This window comes from Ochotona curzoniae, unplaced genomic scaffold (genome assembly GCF_017591425.1).
Source record: "Ochotona curzoniae isolate NIBS_2020 unplaced genomic scaffold, NIBS_Ocur_1.0 contig_2723, whole genome shotgun sequence".
Taxonomy (NCBI): Eukaryota; Metazoa; Chordata; class Mammalia; order Lagomorpha; family Ochotonidae; genus Ochotona; species Ochotona curzoniae.
Window position 1 is genome coordinate 14167863 of NW_024465573.1, and position 23091 is coordinate 14190953.

The 23091-nt window shown below is 38.1% G+C and overlaps 1 protein-coding gene across 3 annotated transcripts; it reads left to right on the plus strand.

Moving 5' to 3' along the window:
* The first annotated feature begins 11 nt into the window (after positions 1-11).
* AASDHPPT (aminoadipate-semialdehyde dehydrogenase-phosphopantetheinyl transferase) lies at positions 12-22536 on the plus strand. 3 transcript variants are annotated; one of them, XM_040976878.1, is made up of 7 exons: positions 12-308; positions 1775-2000; positions 8305-8426; positions 9027-9188; positions 16922-16993; positions 18574-18724; positions 22434-22536. In XM_040976878.1, the coding sequence occupies exons 1-7, from the start codon at positions 126-128 to the stop codon at positions 22454-22456; spliced, it is 939 nt and encodes a 312-aa protein (XP_040832812.1). In that variant the 5' UTR covers positions 12-125; the 3' UTR covers positions 22457-22536. The 3 variants fall into 3 exon arrangements, with proteins under 3 accessions (XP_040832812.1, XP_040832813.1, XP_040832814.1); XM_040976879.1 differs by lacking the exon at positions 22434-22536 and having other exon boundaries at positions 18574-18850; XM_040976880.1 differs by lacking the exons at positions 8305-8426; positions 22434-22536 and having other exon boundaries at positions 53-308; positions 1775-1966; positions 18574-18850.
* The last annotated feature ends 555 nt before the right edge of the window (positions 22537-23091 follow it).

Sequence of the window (23091 nt, forward strand, 5' to 3'; positions counted from 1 at the left end):
CGCGATGACGTCGGACGGCGCCACGCCCCTTGCGCAGGACGCCGAGAAGAAGGGGGTGGCTCCGCATTAGCGTCCGCGCCATCAGGCAGACCCGAGGTGGCAGCCAGGTCCTTTCTTAACAGTATATGGTTTTCCCCGCCAAGCGGTTGTGTTTGGTGCCATCCATGGAGGGCGTCCGCTGGGCCTTTTCCTGTGGCACCTGGCTGCCCAGTCGAGCCGACTGGCTGCTCGCGGTGCGGTCGATCCAGCCCGAGGAGAAGGAGCGCATCGGCCAGTTCGTCTTTGCCCGGGACGCTAAGGCAGCCATGGTACTCCAGGTTTTGGGGGGCGTTTAGAGCCGAGGAAGCCGACGTCGGGGGAGGTGGGACGGGCTGTGGAGACCTCGGGCTCCCTGGGGTCCGCGAACTCGCGGCCTGTCCGCAGCGGGCTTTGTGGCCGCCTGCGGGGCCTCCTTCGCGCCTGCTCCCGGTAATCCAAAATATGAGACCCAACTGAACCAGAGAGTCAGTGAAGGGAGGCTTACCAAGTCGGTTTTTTCCTCATAATGGCTTATACTTTATTTTTTAAAAGATGTCTGGAATGTTCAAGCCCGCCCCCCACCCCGCCTTTTTTTGTTTGTTTTGTTTTGTTTTTGCATCGCCCTTGCTTTAGGCTGCTTGTTAAATTTTCCATGGCTGTCCGAGGCACCTTGCGCGTGGTAGGCCCCAGGAAGAGTTTATTGGGTTCTGCACCCTTGGAAAACCCAAAGCCAGTTCCCGTGAGGCCGAGGCCCAGGGAGGCTGCGATCCTCGGCTTCACCCTCCTGACAGGAAAGCATGGGAAACAATATTTTAAAGTAGACATTTAGATATTAGTCGCGTGTTTTTTTTTTTTTTTTTTTTGTGCAACAAATGGCAAATTGGATTTGAAAACGAATGCCATAGAATGCAGTTTGAAACGGGTACCCATTGCTATAACTTCAGACACTCCTTCCCATATTGAAACAACTTTCCATTTTAAATATAGGCCCAGTTGGGAATATTTTGAAAGTATTTTATAAGTCAGCATTTGATTTGAAGGAGAAAAAAAAATAATGAAACGTTGTAAGGGTTATTGGCTGTTCAGCCTCTGGAGTTCTGGTGTATTTTTAGTAATTTTGTAATTATGAGGTGAGGGTGGGACAGGGTCATGCATCGTCAGTTGTCAGTGCCGAGGGATCATTGGAATATATAGCATCTGGAAGAATCCCTCGCACGTAGGTACAGATGTGTTCGGTAGGTCTGTAATGTAAGGCAGCCTGACATGTCCAATAGGAGGAGTCGTCGTTACTTTTCTTGTAGTTGTCCCTCAGAGCCCTAACAGGTAGGTCACCCAGAGCCAGGGATGTGAAGTGAGAAATGTGCAAACACTGTAGGGTGTTAGGACATCCAAAGGTGGTAATTGTCTCATTGAAAGTTCTGGGCGTGGGATGTTCTCTATACTGTATAAGTTTAAAGTCTAATACATAATAGGATACTGTATGTGGTATGACCGCCTATCTGCTTCTCTATACGGTTAGTGAATTTAGGCAAATGCACATGGACTCAGAGAAACAATCAGAGGGATGCCTGCTGGGAGGATTGTTAAGTAAATCTTTAATGTTGTGTCTACTCAAACATTACTTAATTCCTAATGCGCTAGTTATGATTTGTACTTTCAGAACTTGGAAGTAGCAAAAATGATTGTCTATTAGAAGCAGTGCATCTCTATCTTATATAGACATCGGTACATACTGAATGTTTTATGTATTTGACAGGCTGGTCGTCTGATGATAAGAAAATTAGTTGCCGAGAAATTGAATATCCCTTGGAATCACATTCGTTTACAAAGAACTGCAAAAGGAAAGCCCGTTCTGGCCAAGGACTCATCGAATCCTTATCCCAATTTCAACTTTAATGTCTCTCATCAAGGAGACTTTGCGGTGCTGGCTGCGGAGCCTGAGCTGCAAGTGGGAGTTGATGTCATGAAAACAAGTTTTCCCGGTAATACTGCTTTTTGCAGTACAGAAGTTTTGTGTCTTGATTTCTCAATCCTTACCTGTTCAGTACTGTGAGTTAGGTAATGTGTTACAGCTCCTCAAGTTTAGGTAGTCTTGCTTAAAACCCAAAGCATTGCATCTAAGAGCTTGTGTTTGTAAAAGAGGTGCATTTCCTTAACTGTGTAGGAGACATCTACGTAAATGGTGGTTTATTACTGGAGATATATACAGTGCTATAGGAAGTAAAGGGAAATGTGAAGATTTCCTTTTTGAACGGTATCCTGACATGTACATTCACTTAATTGTTTACCACAGTTTATGCGTGAATTGTTGGATTCTTTTTTTAAAATGTCAGTGGTATGGTATCACAGTTCTTAGAGATACATGGGTTTGTGCTATTTTAAAATATAGCTTATTTAGCGCATTTATGTAGGATGAAAAGCAAACCTTCCTAAAATATTTTAACTGTACATATATTAGCTTAGAAATTTAATACTTGTGGCTTTGGAATTTCGAACATTTAGTGTGGAATTGAATCCCTTTGGTAAATTTTAGTATTATTTGCTAAACACAGTTCTCTTGATTATTCTAGAATTGTCATAGTCACCAACTTCTGGTGAACGTGTGCTAGGTATATTAAGTGCTTTACTGTTTTCTGATTTAGTTTTCTCAAACTCCCCTATAGTGATTGTGGTGTTATTTTTACCAAAAGTAATTCATAGGAGAAACCATGTTCTCTTGATCTCACAGTACAGTTTGTTGTTGCCCAGCCTCTCCCACAGGTGCTTTGGTTTATGTGATTCTATCTGGAAGACTGGTATTAGCTTTGTCTCCAGCCCCATTGCTGTAGAGACAATTCTGCATTTACTGGTTGGATTTCACCTCAGTCTTACTTTATGAAATACTGTTGTGAAACTTCACTCAAGGTTCATGGCACTTGTACTTCCTTTATCCTAATTAAATTATTTCAGTTTATAATTATTCCTAATGATGAGGATGGATTGTCTTTTTCTTGGTTCTTGTAAGCTACTTGAGAGCAGGATCTGTGTTGGCCTTGTCAGAGTTTGAGTACTGTCATGTCTTAGTACCTTGTCTAATGCGTTATGGTGCTTAGTGTTTGTTGAGCGAGTGTGTGCTGCGCAGCTATAGTGTAGGCTTCTACATATTCATAAACCTTTCCTGATAACTCCCTACCAAATTTGCTCTGTAGGAGATTTCAGTAATTTCAGAAACATTAAAGGTACTTGACCTTGACTGCATTGAAACTTTTATATATTTTTATATGCATGTACTTTTTAAGGAAAGATTCTGCTCAGCAGGTTCTATATGTTTAATATAGCTTTGCTGTTCTACAAGAACTTTTCCTAAAATCAGAAAAGAGTGGCAGGCCACTACTGTCTAGAGTGTGGTGTTGTGTAGTAAGGTTGACCCAGTTGGTTGCTCTCTATCTGAAAATGATGCCTCGTGAAGCGGGTTTAGTTACTATTTGAATTCATGAGCATTGTTGGTTTATAGAAAGCAGTAAACAAGTAATTAGAGTTCATTTCCTATTTTATGTCTTATTAGACCTTTCACCCCTTCCTGTTGTCTTTTTCATCTATCTTACTTAGCCAGTGGCACTATCCAGGCCTTCTCTTTGTCTTTATTTGAAGATCAGACTTACAGAGAAAGGGAGAGGCAGAAAGCATATCTTCTGTCTGCTGGGTTTATTACCCAGATGGTTGCACTTACTCAAGCTGTGACAGACCAAAGCTAGTTTTTTCCCACACGCATGGCGGGGACCCAAACACTTGGGCCATCCTCCACTGCTCTTTCTAAGGCCATTAGCAGAGCTGGAAATGAAGTGGAGACCAGACATGAATTGACACCCATATGGGATGCCAGTGTCATGTGTAGCCTTAACCAGTATGCCACAATGCTGGCTGCCATTTCTTTTCCTTGATTGCTTTATTGCCAAGAAACTTGATTTGCCCACAACCTGAAGGTGAAGACATATTTTCCAGTCAGCACTGAAGTTGTTACCATGCCCCTGATTTCTGAAGTACTTCTTGATGAGAATGCATTTGAATTATTTTTTTAACCCAAATAAATGAGGAAATTGTGCTAGGAATATTTTTAAGTGTCTTGCTAAGTGGTGGAAAGTAAAACCTAGAATTACAGTAAGGAACTACACTTGCCATGGTGTTGTTAATTTCGGTTGTTCAGACGGCTGATTCGGGCTGCTGGGGGAGATGTTTGCATCCGTAGTGTTTTGACAGACTGTTGCCATTATTGCCAGCATTTGGGTGCAGTTTGTTTTCTGTTTCTGTGACCAGCTACCCAAGGCTAAATAACTTAGGAAGAGTTTCATTTAGCTTACAGAAGCACGGCTCCAGCATCTGCTCAGCTTCTTGGGAGGGCCGCACCTGCCTGAAGCATGGTGGAGCAGTGGGTATGTGAAGAGAGGCACCTGCGCAAGGGAAAGACAGAGGGGGAGGTTGATGGCGCTTCTTATACAGCAAGCCACTTGTCTTGTGACTGACCCAGTCCTTGAGACCCCTCACTCCCATGAGCTCTAACATTCCTGCAGTAGAATTAACTCAGACTCAAGAGTGAGGTGTTGCTTTGCTACCCGTGAGTACAGTTCTCACTGTGGGAAGAAGGCTCTGCCCTCGTCATCATCCTAACTTGTCAACCTCAGTTGGGAACTTCTGGTTAATTTTTCCTCATTTTCTGATTTGCATCTACCGTTAAAGGTACAAATATAAAGAAAGCATAGTTTAATGAACTGTTAAGTCATTTCGCGAAATGTACAAAATAAAGCAAAGTTAGTTAGCTAACATAGAGTGTGTGAATATAGCCTAAAATTTTGAAAATACTTAAGTTCCTTATGGCTTTGATTCACCTTTTTTTAAAACTTATTTGAAACACCGACGGCCACATGCACATACATCTGTTCACTGGTCCGCTGCCCAAAGGCCTGCATCCGCCGGTGTGGCCAGGCTGAAGCCCGCAGCCCAGAGCTCAGCCAGCTGTCCCTCTTAGCAGAGACCGAGGTATGTAAGCTGCGACCGGCTGCCCCTCAGGGTGCACATGATTAGCAGGTACTTGGGTTTGGTGCAGAGAAAGTGGAAGAGCCAGGTGCCCCAATGTGGGATGACTCAGTGTCGAGATTTATTCTCTGGTGTTTCTTGAGAGAAGTCATTCAGAGTTTCTGCCAGGTTTTGCTTTTTCTGAAGATTTCTGGAAAGAATTCTTGCCTCTTGATTTTTGCTGGCTACTAGCAGTCTCGTCAGTCCAGCTTCTACCTCTCCCTTCACGTGGCTTTCCCTGCTTCAACTCTGTGTTTGTATGTGTGTTTCTCATGACTACACTAGTCCTCTAATCTTACCTTGATTACGTCTGTGGACACCCAAAAGTGTTAGGAGGTTCCAGATGGTCATGAATTTTGGGTGACACTCCGCAGCCTAGTATCAGTCTTCTGTCAGTCACCCATAGTCAATATCCCCAAGTCTACTCATCCCACAGTTATCTTCTTGTTAAATTCTCATCGAATGCTGACTTTAAAAGTAGCAGATCTCATCTGAATTGTTGTAAATAAGCTATGGTCTGTCTGGGGGCAAAATTTCTCTTCTGAGGTGAGACTAGAAAACAAAGCATTATAGGAACTGTAAGGGTACTTGAAAGAGTTGGTGGAACAATGTGGTCAAATGTTCGATGCCAAGAAATTTTGAAATACATAGTCTCTTAATTATATTTTCTCTGTTTTGTAGTTACCGTATGCAGTGGTGAGAAAAGCAGATAGACATTCTTATTCTAAAAAGAAGTTGGAAAGGAATAGGAAATCATGGTTCACAAACCCGGGGGGGGGGGAGCCGATGTTGTGTCCAGGCACTTCAAGAGTAGCATCTCTGCATCTCTGTCTTTGCTCCGTCAGTCCTTGTTTGTTGGATGGTATTTTCAACCAGGTAGCTGTAGCTTCATGGGCCTGATCATTACCTGTTTATTAATGCCTCTATATGTTGATGTACATCCATTTTAACAACAGATATACAGTAAGGGACTGGTTTTGCGGAGTGGTGGGTTATGTGCCCAGCCTCAGACACTGGCATTCCATATAGTTCTGATTGCTCCACCTCCTATTCAGCTTCCTGCTGATGTGCCTGGCAAAGCGTGGAGGGCTGCCCAAGTTCTTGAGTCCTTACATCCAAGAGGGAAATGGGAAGAAGCTCCAACTCCTTTCTTTAGCCAGGCACAACCTTCGGGCAAAATTGGCCATTTGGGAAGTGAACCAGAGGATGGAAGATCTCTCCCTTTTCTTCTGTTAACTCTGCCTTTCAAGTAAATAAAAATTATGATTCTTTTCAGAAAAAGCCCACCAAGAGCAGTTGATATTTAAGACAGTGCAGTCTCAAGCTTAGATTGTCATAACTCAATCTAGTGGTTTTTTTTTTTTTCTGTTATGCTGATTAAAAACTTCTAGATAACCTTTGTCAGTCACTTACAAGAGGCTTTGTGTATGTGGTTTATGAATATTCTGGCAGCTCAGACTGCCATACTGGTTTTATATTTTGGTACGGTGAAGGATGAATGGGCTGATAAGTCAGACTTACTAGATAGATATTAACTCAGTTCCCTTATAGGCAGGCCTACATACAATCTGGCTGTATGAAATCAAATACTTAGGAGGAAATTAAATTTTGGACTTCTAAAGTAATGTTTTATTATGTACTAGCTAAAGCCAACTTTTGATACTTTCACAATGAGCACACAGACATTGCTTACCTACACATACAAATAAACAAACAACACTTTTCTTTAGGAAAAGTACTAAGCTAGCTGAGGTGCTACTCTGCACGCACACGTTGGTGACCTAGGGACATAGAGATTCAGATGAACTGTGAGGGTCTGACACTAGTAGGATATTTTCATAGGCCTGCTTAGTATTGGCTCTAAAAAATTTTGTTGTAGATAACTGTTACATTGAACATGAGCTTTTTTAGTTTCTGCATGGGCTTGATTAATTGGTGTTGTAGAATACTTTGTTAATGTCTAATGCTACTTTACTTAAAAATTAAGCTATGAGATGGAGAGTCAAGTTTTTCTAAACTTGGCTAGCCATTCTGTGTTTTTCAGTAATGTTTGTATTATTTATGTGTAAATGTAGTTGTTTAAGTTTTGCAGTATTAAATGGGATGCTTAAATAGGAGATAATAATAAATGTGATCGATAACATTATTAGGAGAATTTGCCATATTATGTGTCCAGTAGTTGTACAGTCTTCAAATAATTTAAGGAACAATTTTCTATTCTGATTTTTAGTGTAATTTCCTGCCTAGTAAAGTATGCACTAAACATAATATACAGTCACTGTATTTTCACCATTCGGCCACAGTGTGGCAGTGTTGTGCTTTTAGTTGAGTATTCACAAAATAACCTGCTCTATCTTGTGGATGACAAAAAAAAAAAAAAAAAGAAATTGTAGTCTGCTCTTACTCAAAAACATAATATTACAAAATATGCAGAAAATACTTATTTTGGGGTGGGCATTTGGTAGTGTAAGACCCCGTGGGGGATGTCCACATCTCTTAGGAATCTAATTCAGGTCTCACCTTTAATGCTAATCATAGCTTCGTGCTAATGTGTACCCTCCGACACCACAGGAGATGGCAGCAGTAGTTGAGTCCCTGCTCCCCACATGAGCTCATTTCCATTTGTAAGCATCTGGGGAGTGAAGCAGGGGATCAGGGTCTCTCTCAAATTATATCAAATATAATGTACTTTCAAAAAAAAAAAAAACCATTGAAAGAAATATATGTAAACTTTCTAATCACAACAGCCTCTTAAAAAGAAATTTTTTTTTTTTTTACTTTCTACCAGTTTTTACAAAACTATAACAAATTGCTCCATTTTCTCTTTGGTACACATATAGCACAGTAAGAAATTTAAACCTGAAAGAGTATAGTTGTGTTTAGGAATGATTGTTATAGATTCCTGATAAGTATTATATCATGTATAAAAAGCTTCCTTTTAATTATTAAAAATTCATGAATAGATGTGGGTGCAAAATTTCATGAGGATTTTTTGGAGAATATCTTGGTAAAGTTGTGTTTTTCTGCATCAGTATAGTTTATTATTCTGTTTTGGGGCTGATGACTTTTTATATGTTAATTCCTAGTTTATGTTGATTTAATATTTAATGTTACTCTGTATTAAAAAGTGAGTTAATTTATAGCTATCTTCTTATGCTATCTTTAATAAACTTACAATAGGAAACCTTTTTCTATTAGAGGAACTGGTTTTAATTATTTTATTTCATCAATTGACAGGTCGTGGTTCAATTCCTGAATTCTTTCATATTATGAAAAGGAAGTTTACAAACAAAGAATGGGAAACAATCAGAAGCTTTAAAGATGAATGGACTCAGCTGGATATGTTTTATAGGAATTGGGTATAATTTTGGAATTCTCATAAAAGTCTATGATGATTCTGTTACTGTCTTAGAAGGGCTGTGTAGCTCTGGTTCTCAAGCGCATGTAGTGCTTGAAACAAAGAGGTGATGATGTTAAGACTTAGGAATTCTGTTCATACAGTGTTAGAATGACATTTTAGAAAATTTAACCTATACTTAATGCTCAGTTAGACGGTACTTTTTTAAAGAAGGTGCTCTTTCTTAAAGCTAAAACCAAACATCTCATTTCCCAACATTTACAAGTAATGTTTTCCGTCTTAAAGGAACTTATATACATGAACCTTACTTGATAAACATTTATGTATTACTTACTGTATGCCGGAAGACATCATTTCAAGCTCTTCATAAGTTTATTTCTCATGCCTACCTTATGGGAAAAGTTCTGTTATTATTGCAGGTTACTTATGTGGGAATGGAGAAAACTTAATTGATTTGCCCCCTTAATGGTCACATTGTTTCCATGTTATATTAAGGGTTAAAAAAATTACAATGTAATATAAAGTGATAAATGCAGATATTAATCCTGTGTATTTTATGACAAGTTTTACTTTCTGAATAAGAGAAAATTGTCTATTTTAGGCATTGAAAGAAAGCTACATAAAAGCCATTGGTGTTGGACTGGGATTCGAATTACAACGTCTTGAATTTGAAATATCTCCATTAAACTTGGAGATAGGCCAAGTTTATAAAGAAACACGTTTGTTCCTGGATGGTGAGGAAGAAAAAGAATGGGCATTTGAGGTAAGATTATAGAATTAGAAGAATAAGAATTTGCATATACATATGTGTGTGTGTGTATATATATATATATATATGAGATTAACTTAAGGAGACTTATTAAGTTGACATAACTGGGACACGGTCTTTATGCACTGAATGTTAAGTGAAGAATGCTTCAAGCTTGTGTTACATTTTAGCTCATGCTAGAAAGGTGAATCATTTGAATCATTGTAGTTAAGAATGGGAAAGGGAAAGAAGCTCTGAAAAAGAAAGAGCTGCTTTTAAAAATGTGTTCATTCATTTGAAAAGCAGGATTTCAGAGAGAAAGGAGAGTCAAAGAGTTCTCTTCCATCCGCTGGTTCACTTCTCTAATGGCTATATTGGACTATGCCAGGCGGAAGCCAGGATTCCAGAGCTTCTTTTAGGTCTCCAGTGTCAGTGGAGGGGTCCAAGGGCTTGGGTTAGCCACTGCTGCTTTCCCAGGGGCATTAGCAGGGAGCTGGGTTGGAAATGGAGCAGTGAGAACTTGAATTGCTACCCGTATGGGATGCCAACAGTACAGGTGGTGGTTTATACCCATGGCACCACAGTGCCATCCTCAGGAGAACTACTTTGTATATAAATATGTTTACTTTGCCTTTGTGCATGTCTCAGTTTCATTACTCTCAGTTATTCAGTTGTCTGTCTCTTGATCTGTCCATTTATCTGTGAGAAACTGAGAGTGTCTATGGTTGACTCATTTCCCACTTAGCTGTCTGAATGAGAGAACTGACAGAGAGCTCAACTTTGCTGATTCATTCCCCAGATACCCAGAATAGCTGGGGCTGAGATCTCAATCCAGGCTCACGTGGGGGTTAGGGACATAACTCCTAGAGCTAGGACCTTTGGCTTCCCAAGGTTTGCACTTGAAAGAAGCTGCAATAAGGAGTCAGAGCCAGGTATTAAACCCAGACGTTCTTTGGTATGGGACATAGGCTTTTCTTTTTTTTAAGATTTATTTATTTTTATTGGAAAAGGAGATTTTTAAAGAGGAGACAGACAGAAAGAGCTTCCACCCACCGGTTCACTCCCCAAGTGGCTGCAACTGCTGGAACTGAGCAAATCTGAAGCTAGGAGCTTTCAGGCCTCGCACAAGGATGCAGGGTCCCAGAGCTTTGGGCCACCCTCTATTGCTTTCCTAGGCCACAAGCAGGGAGCTGGATGGGAAGTGGAGCAGCCGGGATACCACCCTGTGCATATATGTGATCCACTGAGCCATCGTGCCAGGCCTGGGACGTGGGCATCTTAAACAGCATCTTGAAAGCACCTAGCCTGTTTTATTTTTTTCTCCCACTCATTTCTTATCTTACACATCAAGCTGGGTTCTGCATGGCAGGAAACACTGTTGCCTACTGCTCTTACACAGCAGTTTTAAACCACCCAGAAAACCCTGCTGAATCCTCTCTGTGCTGAGCACACAAACTATGGAGAGGAGCCTTCGTGGCTTTGTTTGGGTTTAGGTGTTTATGTCCCGACCAATTACTGTAGTCAGTGAAATGTCCATTGCGGATTGTCCTGCTTGTATAAAATGTGGTGAGCCCAAAGGATACACTATATTAGAATGTTGTTTCTGCTGTAATCACCCCAGTGGTGAACAAAGAAGCTGTTTACAGAGTAAGGGGTTGGGATGCTACATAACATAGGAGTATTTATTGATTTTCTCAGGATAATTTGAAAGGTGTTAAGTAGGGAATGATTAATGCTAAATTGATGTTTTATGATGATTACCTCCTGTTTATGATGATATGTGAAGGTTAAGGAAATGAGGTTCGAAGTTGTGAGTAGTTCTCTGACTTGTAGGACTGTCTATTGAAATGTATATTAGGATCAAAAGGTGTTAGTTTGATATGTCACAGAAATACGAAAATGTAGATGTCAAGTTGGTGAACAATGTAGAATTGGGTAAAGAAAATCATATTCAAGAACATGTTTCTGTTAGCTTATGAACATGGTATTTGAAATTGAAACTGCCAGACTGCCTAACGAGCAGCTATGAATTTGATCCATTAAGAGAAGTGTGGGTTGAAGCCATGAGATTACTTAAATTAAAGGAAAGAAAAGTTTAGGACAGAAACCTGAGAATAGTAATAATTAAAAGGCAAAATGTGAAGGAGGCTGAGCAACAATGGGCCCGGCGCGGTGGCGCAAGTGGTTAAAGGTCCTCGCCTTGCATGCCCGGGATCCCATATGGGCGCCGGTTCTAATCCCGGCAGCCCTGCTAGCCTTCCAGCTCCCTGCCTGTGGCCCGGGAAAGCAGTCGAGGACAGCCCAAAGCTTTGGGACCCTGCACCCGCGTGGGAGACCTGGAAGAGGCTCCTGGCTTTGGATCGGCATAGTATCGGCTGTTGCGCTCACTTGGGGAGTGAATCATCGGATGGAAGATCTTCCTCTCTGTCTCTCCTTTCTGTATATCCGCCTTTCCAATGAAAAAATAATAAAAATAAATCTTTAAAAAAAAAAACAATGACCAACATGATACATAGGGAAATAATAGAATTCAGTAGCGAAGCTAATTTGAAGGAACTGAGCTTTGTCAAAAACTGCTTACTCTACCAATGGTAGTAAATTTTATTAAGGATCTTATTTTTGAAAAAGTTCAAAATATAGTCAGACTAATAAAACATTTTGTAAAGTGGAAAACTTGAGCAATTTAAAAGTTTATTTATGTGGAATCCTTTTTATGCTCAATGATGCTAGTTAAAAAGTGTTGTTAAAAAGTTTTAGTATTGTCTTTAGCAGCTGTATTCACCAGGAGGAAAGTTTTATGTTCATTTCCTAATTATTTGTTAACTGGAAAAAATTGACAGGCATGCTCTGGCTAACCTGTTGGAGTCTTCATTATACCTAGTTTATTGATGTATAAAAAGCTCTTACAGATTTTGTTATGGACATAATGCTAATCTTCGGATGTTCAGTAAAAAAAATAAAATACTCTTTTCAGCTAGAAAACACAGGTAGCCAGGCATGAGACAGCTCAGTGGGCACATTCAGCGGGTTACAGTAAGGAGCAGTGCAAGGCAGTTAGACTTTGAGTTAGAGGAAGGATGGACTATCAACATTATTCTAAATTTAGCATGGGTTATTAAACTTTTCCTCTTACAGGAATTAGTTATAATTAAATTGTTAAGTTAAAAATCCAGCTGATTTGGGGATGGACTTTTAGCTAGCTTGCATAAACTGGTTTACTTGTAGACATTTACATTTAATCTTTTTCTCAAGATGAGTACCTTTGATACTGTTTATGATGTGTTAGGTGAAGATTTAATTTTGTATATATTCAAAAGTTAACTATAGTGTTAGATGAAAGTCATTCTTCCTGGTTTTCCAGATTAATTAAATATAGTTGAGGTTTGATAGCGAGTCAGCAACAATTAACTGAACAATGATTGTATTTTGTTATTTGAAGGCTGTATTGAAGCTTTTCAAAAGTAAGTATAGAGAGTATTATGTTGAGCAATATCTCCTTTTTTACATAAAGCAGCTGTCAAACCATCCATAAGCAACATTTGCTGTGGTTAGTGTGGCAAGGCTAAGTGACCAAGATTCAGGCTAACCTATATAGAGAGATGCATTGGTGTAGTAGACAGATGTGTGAGCTTGGTAACCTGGCATGCTAGAAGTGTCTTCTGTCTATGAGATTTGCAGATGAGGTGAGAAGAGTCTGCCAATAGATCAGCCTCACTTCCATGGATGACAAAGATACTTGAGTTCTTAAGGCTTAAAAAAATACTCTACAACAAGGCTATCAGCCATACAGAAGTATCAGTTTAAAAATTATTGTGCTGTAAATTTATTGGATTTTTGAGTTCTAATGCAGTTGCCTTGGCAAGGCTGTATCATATGATTTTTGTAAATATTATGGCCCCAAATTGGATGTTGCCCACCCTTGCTCTAGAACCTGATAGCTCATGGGTTTAAAGTGTTTGGAAAGACCCCAGCTGAGAGAAATTCCCTCCCATCACAAAGAGGCGGTGGAGGTTCTACTGTGTATTATTTCCCAAGAGCAGAGAATGTGAGAGAAGTCAGCTAGTAAGTGCACTGCTGGTTCCAGGCCGTGATGCGGGACTGAAGGACTGGAAGTGACTTTGATGGAACTCTTGGCTTCTGGCTTCAACCTGGCCCAGGCTGGACCATTGTAGTCACTTGAGGAGGATGATTGTATCATCCTGTATTTGAAAGGAACATCATGTTTAGAAAGCACATTTTAGAAAAATTAATGTCACTCAATTCTGTCCTGTGCATGTACATTTTCCCCAAGTATCTACCCTTTCTTCCCATTGATTACTTTCAAGATTTGCAGTGTCAAGGAGCTCATCTTTTTGTGTATATATTACTACCTGATCTTTAGCTCAGTTAGTTTCACTCTTCAAACCCACTTTGAATCAAGACACTCCCCAGAATCCACAAGTAGGCCGAAATTGTAATTGCTCTTCTAGCTTTTTTCTTTAGCTTTGCATTTCTTTTATCCAGTCATCCAACATAAGAAACATTAAGCTATATGTTTGGTTCTTCTTTCTTTCTCCTTTGTCATACTGATCAGTCTAGGACTAATTAACAGTGACACATTCCTTTCTGAAATCTCTGTTTCCTGCAATTCCTAGGATGCGTCGTCTTTATATTTGCCTTGACCAATGCAAAATACTAGAAACCAATTAGGATAAATGAATTTATTTTTCATTGTTCAGCTTCAGCCACCTTTTTTAGTCTTTAGCTGCCATTTCCCCCATGTGCTCTACATTGCAGCCAAATGAAAATTTGCTAGACTTTGACCAATCCTGTTTGCTTTTTCTAATTCTGTGGCTTCCCTAGTCTGTACTTGCCCTCTCCTTTAAGAAAAAAAAAAAAAAAAAGAAAGAAAAGGCATAGGGCACTTAGATCTTCCCCAACTGGCTGCATTGGTTAGAGGTGGGCTGATTGAAAACCAGGAACTAAGAACTTCTTCTTGGTCTCCTGTTATCTGTGCAAGTGCCAAAGGATTTGAGCCATCCTCTACTGCTTTCCCAGGCCATAAACAAGGATCAAAAGTGGAGCAGCTGGAATTTAAACCAATGGTCATTTGGGATTCTAACGTTGCAGATGAAGGCTTAAGCTACTACACCACGGCATTGACCCCTGCTCTCTTTAATAACTTTGTTCCTTCTCTAAGTCCATGCTAATAAAACGTTATTGTAAACGCACACTATTTTCCACACCAGCATATCTGGAAAAATAAAAATGCAAGTCTAATATTTTTATAGGCTGCAGTTAATTTGAGAGACGGAGAGAAGAAGCATAGGACGAGAGCTCCTACTTGTTTCATTGCCCACGTGCTCACAACTGCTGGGACTAGGGTGGGCTGAAAGCCGGAAGTCAGAAGTCAAAGTCCAGTCCAGTCTGCTGCATGGGTGATAGGGACTCCAGGACTCGAGCAGTCCCTGCTGCTTCCTGCATCTGCCTCGGCAGATGTCTTCAATACTTGGACTACATTCTCCTAATATCTGTTTGAAAAGGCCACTAAAATGTTTCAGCTGATGAGATAAATTAGAGATTCTTGGTTTTTACAAGACAATGACTTTATCAACTAGGACTGAAATTTATGACTAGCATTCTTAATCTACAATTGGAACAATTTTACTGTACTTCATTTATAAGATGGAATGCCTGCTAAAGTCTGATGTGCAGTGTTGCTGAAGCAAATCACTTTTTTAATCTAATGATATAAACTTTTTCCTAGGTAAAATGTTCTTGCTCCCTTTGGACTTGGTGGTGATCATAAAGAATTTTTATATTCACATTAATCTTATGGATGAAAAATTACAAGACTAGATAATTCCTAGAAATCTAGAAAATTTTGAAGAGTCAGTAAGTTCAACTCAATGCATTAAATAATTGGATGAATCACCTTAACGGCAAATGTAACTGGCTGCCTTAGACTTTTTTAAAAACATAATATTTGTTATATATTGCGTCCCAAACACTTTTGTTGTAATGAACATTGAATATTAAAACATAGTTGTAACACATGATATAGTAACAAAGATTATTGACCAGTTTGAAAACTACTACTCTAATTTCATTGTGTCAAATTTCATACTGAAATAATACTTGTAGGGTAGGAGTAAACATGATGAAACTTCATTTTGAAGTGAATCTAATTGAATATTGGATTGTTTCAAGATCAATGGATAGTTGAAAAGGACATCCAGCATGTTAGCCAAAAACTGAGTGAAAACTGATTGCTGCCACAGCTAATCTCTGGTATCTTTTGATATAGGGACTATAGAACTGTTGTTAAGAGTGATTTTCCAAAAATAATTAGTCAAAATTAATTATAAATTCTTGTTAACATATTCATTGTAAATAGTAGAAGGCCCTGCCTCATAGAGAGTAACTTCGTTTATGATAATATGATATATATTATGGACTAGGCTCAGCGCGATAGTCCAGTGGCTAAATCCTTGCCTTGCATGCACCAGGATCCCATGTGGGTGCCAATTTGTGTCCCAGCTGCTCCGTTTTGCATCCAGCGCCCTGCTTGTGGTCTGGGAAAGCAGAAGATAGCTCAAAGCCTTAGGATCCTGTACCAATTTGGGAGACCCAGAAGAAGCTCCTGGCTCCTGGCTTTGAATTGGCTATTGTGGCCAATTTGGGAGTAAATCAGCAGATGAAAGATCTTTCTCTCTCCTTTTCTCTGTCAAATCTGCTTTTCCAAGCTAAATAAATAAATAAATGCATCTTTATGAAAAGATAAATATTGTGGGCTTCATGTTTGACTTAAGGGCAAATATTTTTTTTTGTTTGTTTCGAGCAGTGTAGGAAGTGACAGTAGCTGTTATAGAAATGCTCAGAATAGTATATCAGTGAGTCTTTGGTGCCTTAACACGTATGTACAAATGATTTGTGCTTCTTGTAACAGTCCATGCATATAGAAATGTATGCCATATGCTCGGTTTTTGAAAAATGCTGTAGATATTTTTGCGTCTGTGTATTCAAGATATTTACTGTATTAAAGATAAGTTTAGCCTTTTAAGTCTAATTGTTATTTCATTTCTTCTTTATATTGCCTTGAATTTATCCTTATCGAAATTTATTTTAAAAAATCTTGTTTTTATTGGAAAGTCAGATTTGCAGAGAGAAGGGGATACAAAGAAAAAGATCTTCCACCCACTGTGTCACTTCCCAGGTGGCCACAACTGCCAGAGCTGAGCTAATCTACAGCCAGGAGTCAGGAACTTCTCTGATTCTCCCACATGGGTGCAGGATCCCAATGCTTTGGCTTGTCTTCCACTGCTTTTCAAGGTCACAAGCAAGGATCTGGATGGGAAGTGGAGCTGCCAGGATTAGAACCGGCATCTGTATGGGATCCTGGTGTGTTGAAAGTGAGGACTTAGCTGCTAGGGTACTGCTCCAGGCCCATGCATCTTATGTTTTGCTAATTTGAGTATCCTAAGGTGTCAAAATGTGAGGAAAAATGCAAAGCATCTGTAATAGGTTCTTAAGTACTAAATATTGAAGTTTTCTGTTTTCGCTGGTGCATTTTTGAGGACTGCCTTGGTAGAGTGGCTTTTCAGTTAAAATTTGGCTCATTAACTCCTGAGGGATGTGTAAAATTTTGCTCATTACTTAACCCCTAAGAAGTGTGCATTTGTGTGGGCATGTGTATGGAGAGATTTAGAAAATGTAAACCTAGCTATATGGAAATATTTGTGTTAGTAATCAGTATTCTTATGTTTCAGGAGAGCAAAATAGATGAGCACCACTTTGTTGCAGTGGCTCTTAGGAAACCCGATGGAGCCAGACATCAGGATGTAAGATTTAGGATTTCTCTGTTCCTAAAAAAAGCCTAAATTGATGTTTTCTGTTGATTAGAATAAAAGTTATTTGCCTTATGTCAGGCTGGAAAGGTTTATTCTTAAGTTGTAGATACAGAAGGGTATCTATAAATCCTTCCTAATCCTGTGAAGCACCAAGTCAAACATGTGCGAGACATAAGAAAATGTCAGTATCGGTTTGCTTCTTTCCATCTCATCTGTTTAAAGGTAGAACAGTTTAGCATCAGAAACTGTCAGTCTGTGCATAGTTGTGATTGAAAGTAATTAAAGAATGCACCTATACACTTACCATTATTTTTAGGAATCCATGTGAGAGAACGTGGCATGATCAATGTATTTGCAGTGTTAGTTCTAAGAAAATGGAATGTTTTTGATAAGTTATTCAAGAGTTAAAATTCTTTGTAAGACTGTTTCTTAAAAAATGATGGTATATTATATTGATGTCCTTTATCTGAAGTTGTTCTGACCCAGTTTATCTGTTTTCAAGTATTAGCTTTATGCTCACTACCTCAGATTTTTTGTAGAGGTGTAGTTTTCTATACGTTAGCCCATTCAGTAGTACTTCTTTATTTCCCTGGCTGGACCCTATTGGGCAATAGTATATAGTGGAAAGACTGGGCTTCAGATCCAGGTCTGCCATTTGCCTTATGTGAGGGGAGGAGCACATTGGGTCACTTGATGTCTCTGAGTCTTAATCCTCCACCTTTTTAAAACTGACATAATCATAACACAGCAGAATCACAAGACATAAATCAGATAAAATGAATACTGGACCACAAGTGTTTCAGATTTTGATTTTTAAATGGATAATGAGATATCCTGGGGGTTAAACCCACATCTAAGCACACAATTCATTTATATTTCATATACATCTTATATAGTTTGGAAGTAATTTTCTACATTATTTTTTTCTGTACTTACGTTTTGACTGAGTCATGTCACATGAGGACAGGTCTGGAATTTTTTGCTGTAATGCATGTCCACACCAGAAATTTTGAATTTTATAGCAGTGTATGTTTCAAATTAGAAGTGCTCAGTCTGTGCTTGAATGTGTAGGATGTTAAGATTACGAACACCGTCTCTACTTCAGAATAGACAGTGCAGTTAAAGTTCCTGTTCAATAATTTTTTGAAAAGGTTTTCCCTCTTTTTACAGTCCTGGCACTTACACCAGGTCCACCCTATAGATGGACTCAGGCTAGTATTTCTCAAAAATTTGCATTTAGGGACAAATCTATGAAAAACCTCTCTTTTTAAAATTATGCATTTTGGGATCGCTTTGAACTCATATCTATTGAAACATGTTTTGCTTTTGTAGTCCAGTAAATCTACATTTTATGCAAATACCACTAGACAAAACATTTAAGAACATGATTCTCTATTTCATCTGTTTGTTTGTTACGTTGACGACCTTAATACAAGAAGTAAAAACAGTATTCAGAAATCCTACAATGTTGATACTGCTGAAATATATTTTGTACTTACTTTCATAAGTATAAAATTGATCGTGACAGTAATATATTGTTATGATAATGGCATCATTTTTTCCCCTTTTAGGTTTCATCTCAAGATGACTCTAAACCATCTCAGAGGCAATTTACTATCCTCACTTTTAATGATTTAATATCATCTGCTGTTCCCATGACACCTGAAGATCCTTCATTTTGGGACTGTTTTTGTTTCACGGAGGAAATTCCAATACGAAATGGTACACAATCATGATATCATAACAAGATAAAATAAAAAATAATTTTCCATATTCACAGAAAAATAGATGCCTGGTAGTAGAAACTTTTAATTCAAAAAATGATCTCGAAAAGCTCAACACTTTTCCTCTTAAAGAGCAAACTTCAATTGCAGTAGCTCACTAAAATAGTTATCTCTTTTCCAAAATTAAATTGAATTGCTAGAAACGGGGTGGCAGAATCTAAGAATGTTAGATACTCATTATGGAAGACATAGAAAACACAAATTTGTAAAAAAGAAATGGTGTAAATTCTATCATTTAGAGATTACTGCTCGTACACCTTGAGTATCTTTCCAGAGCTTTTTCTTGGCAGGTTAATCCATATTAACTTCATAAAAAATAACAACATGCTGCTTTATAATTTGGGATTTTTTTTTTAAGCACAACTACTATGATAACGTGATTCTAAAGTACTCATCTGCTCATACAACTGATATCAGGTTGCTCTTAGAAGTAAGAAACAGTGTACTAAAACAGTAGAATTTATTATTTCATGTAGCATTTGCAACTGCCGAGGAACTGTCATTGAGAACACATTGTTTTGTCTGTTTTGTTTTGGCCCCAGTTAACTTTTTTTTTAACCTTGATCCTCCCCCCCCCCACCCCCCAGTTATAAAAGCTGTAATTTCCAGGTTTAAGTTTTCACGAAACTGCATCTATAAGTCAGAAATGCCATTCTCCCACATTTGTTTATTACAAGGGAGACTTCTTCCAAAAGACCCTAGGTTTCCCTAACTGACTCAGATCAGGTTGAAGAAAGAGCTGATGTTTAACATTTGTAATCTATTCAAATTAGACTCTTGAAGAAGCTATGGCAGGTTTGGCAGGAATGGAAAATGGTAAGAAAAATGAGCCATAGCGTAACCATTTTCCTCTGGATCAGACATTTTGATTGTTGTGGTTTATTGCTGCTAGCAGTGGTGAATATTCTAGTACATTTTGAGATATTTGCTTAATCATGTCTTTAAACCTTTCATGAACGGTTTCATGAACATGTCATGAAAGGTTTTAGACATGGAGTAATTGGCTCAAAGTGTATAAATAATTTTAGAGCTTTGGTAGGTGTTGCATAATCCTCTTCAAAAGGTCGTACAATTTATGCTCACAATTATTAGTATGTGAGTGACCTAAATACTCCTGCTCAACTGTTTTTCAGTTATAGTGGTAAAGACTAAATACAGAAGAAAAGATTAGTATTTCATTATAAACAAGGATGGCGTATTGTTGTTGTTGGCTGTATCTCTTTTATGAACCTCCCATTCATGGTCTTTCTCTGTTTTTGTTTGTCTGTTCGTTTTAGTGAATAGGAGTTAATTTAAAATGGGAACATATTATATAATAGGACAAGATTATCATATTGATACCAGTCTATTAAATGGTTGTAGTGCATTAACGTCTTGTTAAATAGCAGGAATAAATAATTGCATCATTTGTATAACTGACATTAAAATTTTTGTGTGAATTATACAAAATTAGGTATACTTCACTTAGTGAAAATATTGGAATGTCTTTGACTTTTTTAATTGAGCGTGTTTCTTTACTTTTAACTAAGCATGCTTCTTAATTTTAATTGTAATATGTGATTTGAAAAGCCCAATTACATTTATAAGAGAGGCATTTTGTTATCCCTAGCATGAGGGTAATGGTGATAAGAAAAACCATTTTGTCATTGTACTAATAAAATGATTTAACATTTATTATGAAGTTTTCATGAACCAGTCACTGTGCTAGATTCTATCCTTTAGGTTTTTCTGTCCTTTGTTAAAGCCACACACAGTTTCAAAAGTCAAGGAGACCTGTGTGTGTGTGTGTGTGTGTGTGTTTGTGTGTTTTCCTGCAGAGAAGTACTACCATTTTGATCTCTCATCATTTCCTGTCCACAAGACAATTACTTCTATTATAATTCACTGTTATTATTGTCAGATCTTCAAATGGTGTGCTTGTATTGCATTTACTAATTTCAATTTTAGGCATTGTTTCATGGATTCCTAATATAACTCATTCTTATCAGTCTTTTCTTGTTCACCTTCCTCTGTTCCCAACATAATTATATCATAATTGAAAGTTTACATCATTGACTGTGACAACTTGTTTACATTGTTAAGGTTATGTAGCCACTGTTTGTAGCTGATAGGTTATCCTCACTCTTTACTCTGTCCTTATTTTTTTGAGTATCTTCAATGGTTGTTCAGCTGTTTAGACATACCAGGAATTCTGAGTCTCACTGACCTGGGGAAAATGGCTTCTACAGTAGTGTGCTCCATGCAGTCTGCATTTTCTTCGTGCTATCATCCTGGAACCCCATTACTGTCGATGAGGATTGCTTGCCTTTCCCTTATGTCAAATTCCCTGTTTTCCCACTTTCTTTATCTTTCTTAGATATGCTGTTTTATTTGCATGCAGGACATCTTTAAGTACCTTCCTGAGAAGGGAGAAATTAGGGAATGGGAGGGTTGGCGTTATACAAGGAAGGCCAGTTCCTTATAGAGTGATATAAAAGAATTAGCAATTTCTTACTCTGTTGATCATCCCCTTATCTTTTCCCCCACAAACACCCCCTCTTTGTTAACTCTGTGTTTTTCAAATAGTTGGTGTTGTCAAATGCTAAGTGCTGAGCTGAGCCTTGACCAGTGTTCCTGATTCCCATAGCTGCTGAATTTACAATTATTCTTTGCAATGTACCATAGTGCTCAATATAGGACATTATTAGTCATGCTAAGTTTTCTATATAGGAACACTGGTGGATTGATGTTAAAAAAAATGGATATTTGTGCATGTTCCTTGATATACACATTCAGAAATGAAATACACTTAAATGTATTTTGAGTTAAATGTTTCACTATAAAATGCTGTATTCAGTATCTGAAATTCATACATGAATTAGATTTCAGTAACTTGGCCTGTAACTAGTTGAAATGTTGTCATTTGTATTTGAGAATAAAAATGATAGAATGTAAATGTATGTACATATATCTTTCATAAATATCAGCTATTGAAACTCTTAGATAATAATGAAAAGTAACAGTGGCTTTCATTTTTATGGAGAAAATATGTATCACAGTGTAGTATGTGTGTGGGAATTGGCAAATGTGTGTGTTCATATCGTCAGTCACTAATGTCAAATGGTTGTTTCATCAGTTAAACAGTATATATACTTTGTGTATCCACACAAACACACACGCACATATAGTACTCCATGTAAAGTTTATTGAATTTATTCAAGTAACCATTCCCTTCAGTAAACTTCTGAAAGAAGTGTAAAACTTTATAACTGGACATGTGTCCATATTTTTGTTTATTTAAGGTCCCAAATGATCCATTTCCTTTGCTACTGCATCTCTATCACTCATATAAGCATAGCTATCATATAGTATAATAATAGAGAAGAAATCAGAGTTAAAAGTTCTTACCCATCACAGATTAAGAATAAATGTGGAGTATTGATGTCTATATGTGAAAAATCGAGAGAAACCTGACATGCTATTTCTTAAAAAATTAAATAGCTATGAAAAACTTACTTGTAGATGTTGAACATATTTTGGTTAACTAAATCCTCAAATAACATAATAAAATCATATTTTTTATTTTTTTATTATGAATTACATTGTATTATGTATAAAGTCATATTTCTACAATGGTAAAATCTAAAGCATGCTTTTTCTTTTTTCAGAATTTCGCTATGTAAATCCCTGATTGTCAAAAGAGAATGGCTGAAAGTAAATGTTAAAGGCAAGCAGCTCTTTCCTCACCCAATGAATTCATCCTTAATGAGATCAGGAAAATATTCAGCTGCAAAAAGAATTACATGACATTCTTACAAACAGAATCATGAAAAGCAACTATAAGAATATTATGTTTGGGCCTGCAACAACTGAACCAACTGATCCTCCACCTCCAGGCAGCAGGAGGGCATTGGTTTCTATCAAGTCTATCCTACTTCCCATCCAGCTCCCCGATTGTGGCCTGGGAAAGCAAAGGAGGATGGCCCAAAGTCTTGGGGATCCACACCCACCTGGGCGACCTGGAGGAAGCTCCTGGTTCCTGATTTTGGATTGGCTCTCATCTCTGGCTGTTGCAACCATGTGGGGAATGAGCCAGCAGATGGAGGATCTTTGTGTCTGTCCTCTGTAGATTTACCTTTCCAATAAAAATAAACAATCTTAAAGAAAAAGAATATTATGTATTTTTATTAAATTTTACACTAATTTTTTTCTCATTATTGTTTTATGATACAGTTCCATAAGTCCTGGGGTTTCCCTTCCCTCCCCCCCCAAAACCCTTTTCCTGCTTAGTTCCCTATATTGTTAAAACAGTATAATTCTTCATAA

Coding starts and splice junctions, on each gene's coding strand:
- AASDHPPT (XM_040976878.1), top strand. CDS start 126: ATGGTTTTCCCCGCCAAGCGGTTGTGTTTGGTGCCATCCATGGAGGGC. Junction 309..1,774: donor GGGACGCTAAGGCAGCCATG/GTACTCCAGGTT, acceptor TGTATTTGACAG/GCTGGTCGTCTGATGATAAG. Junction 18,725..22,433: donor GGAAATTCCAATACGAAATG/GTACACAATCAT, acceptor TTCTTTTTTCAG/AATTTCGCTATGTAAATCCC.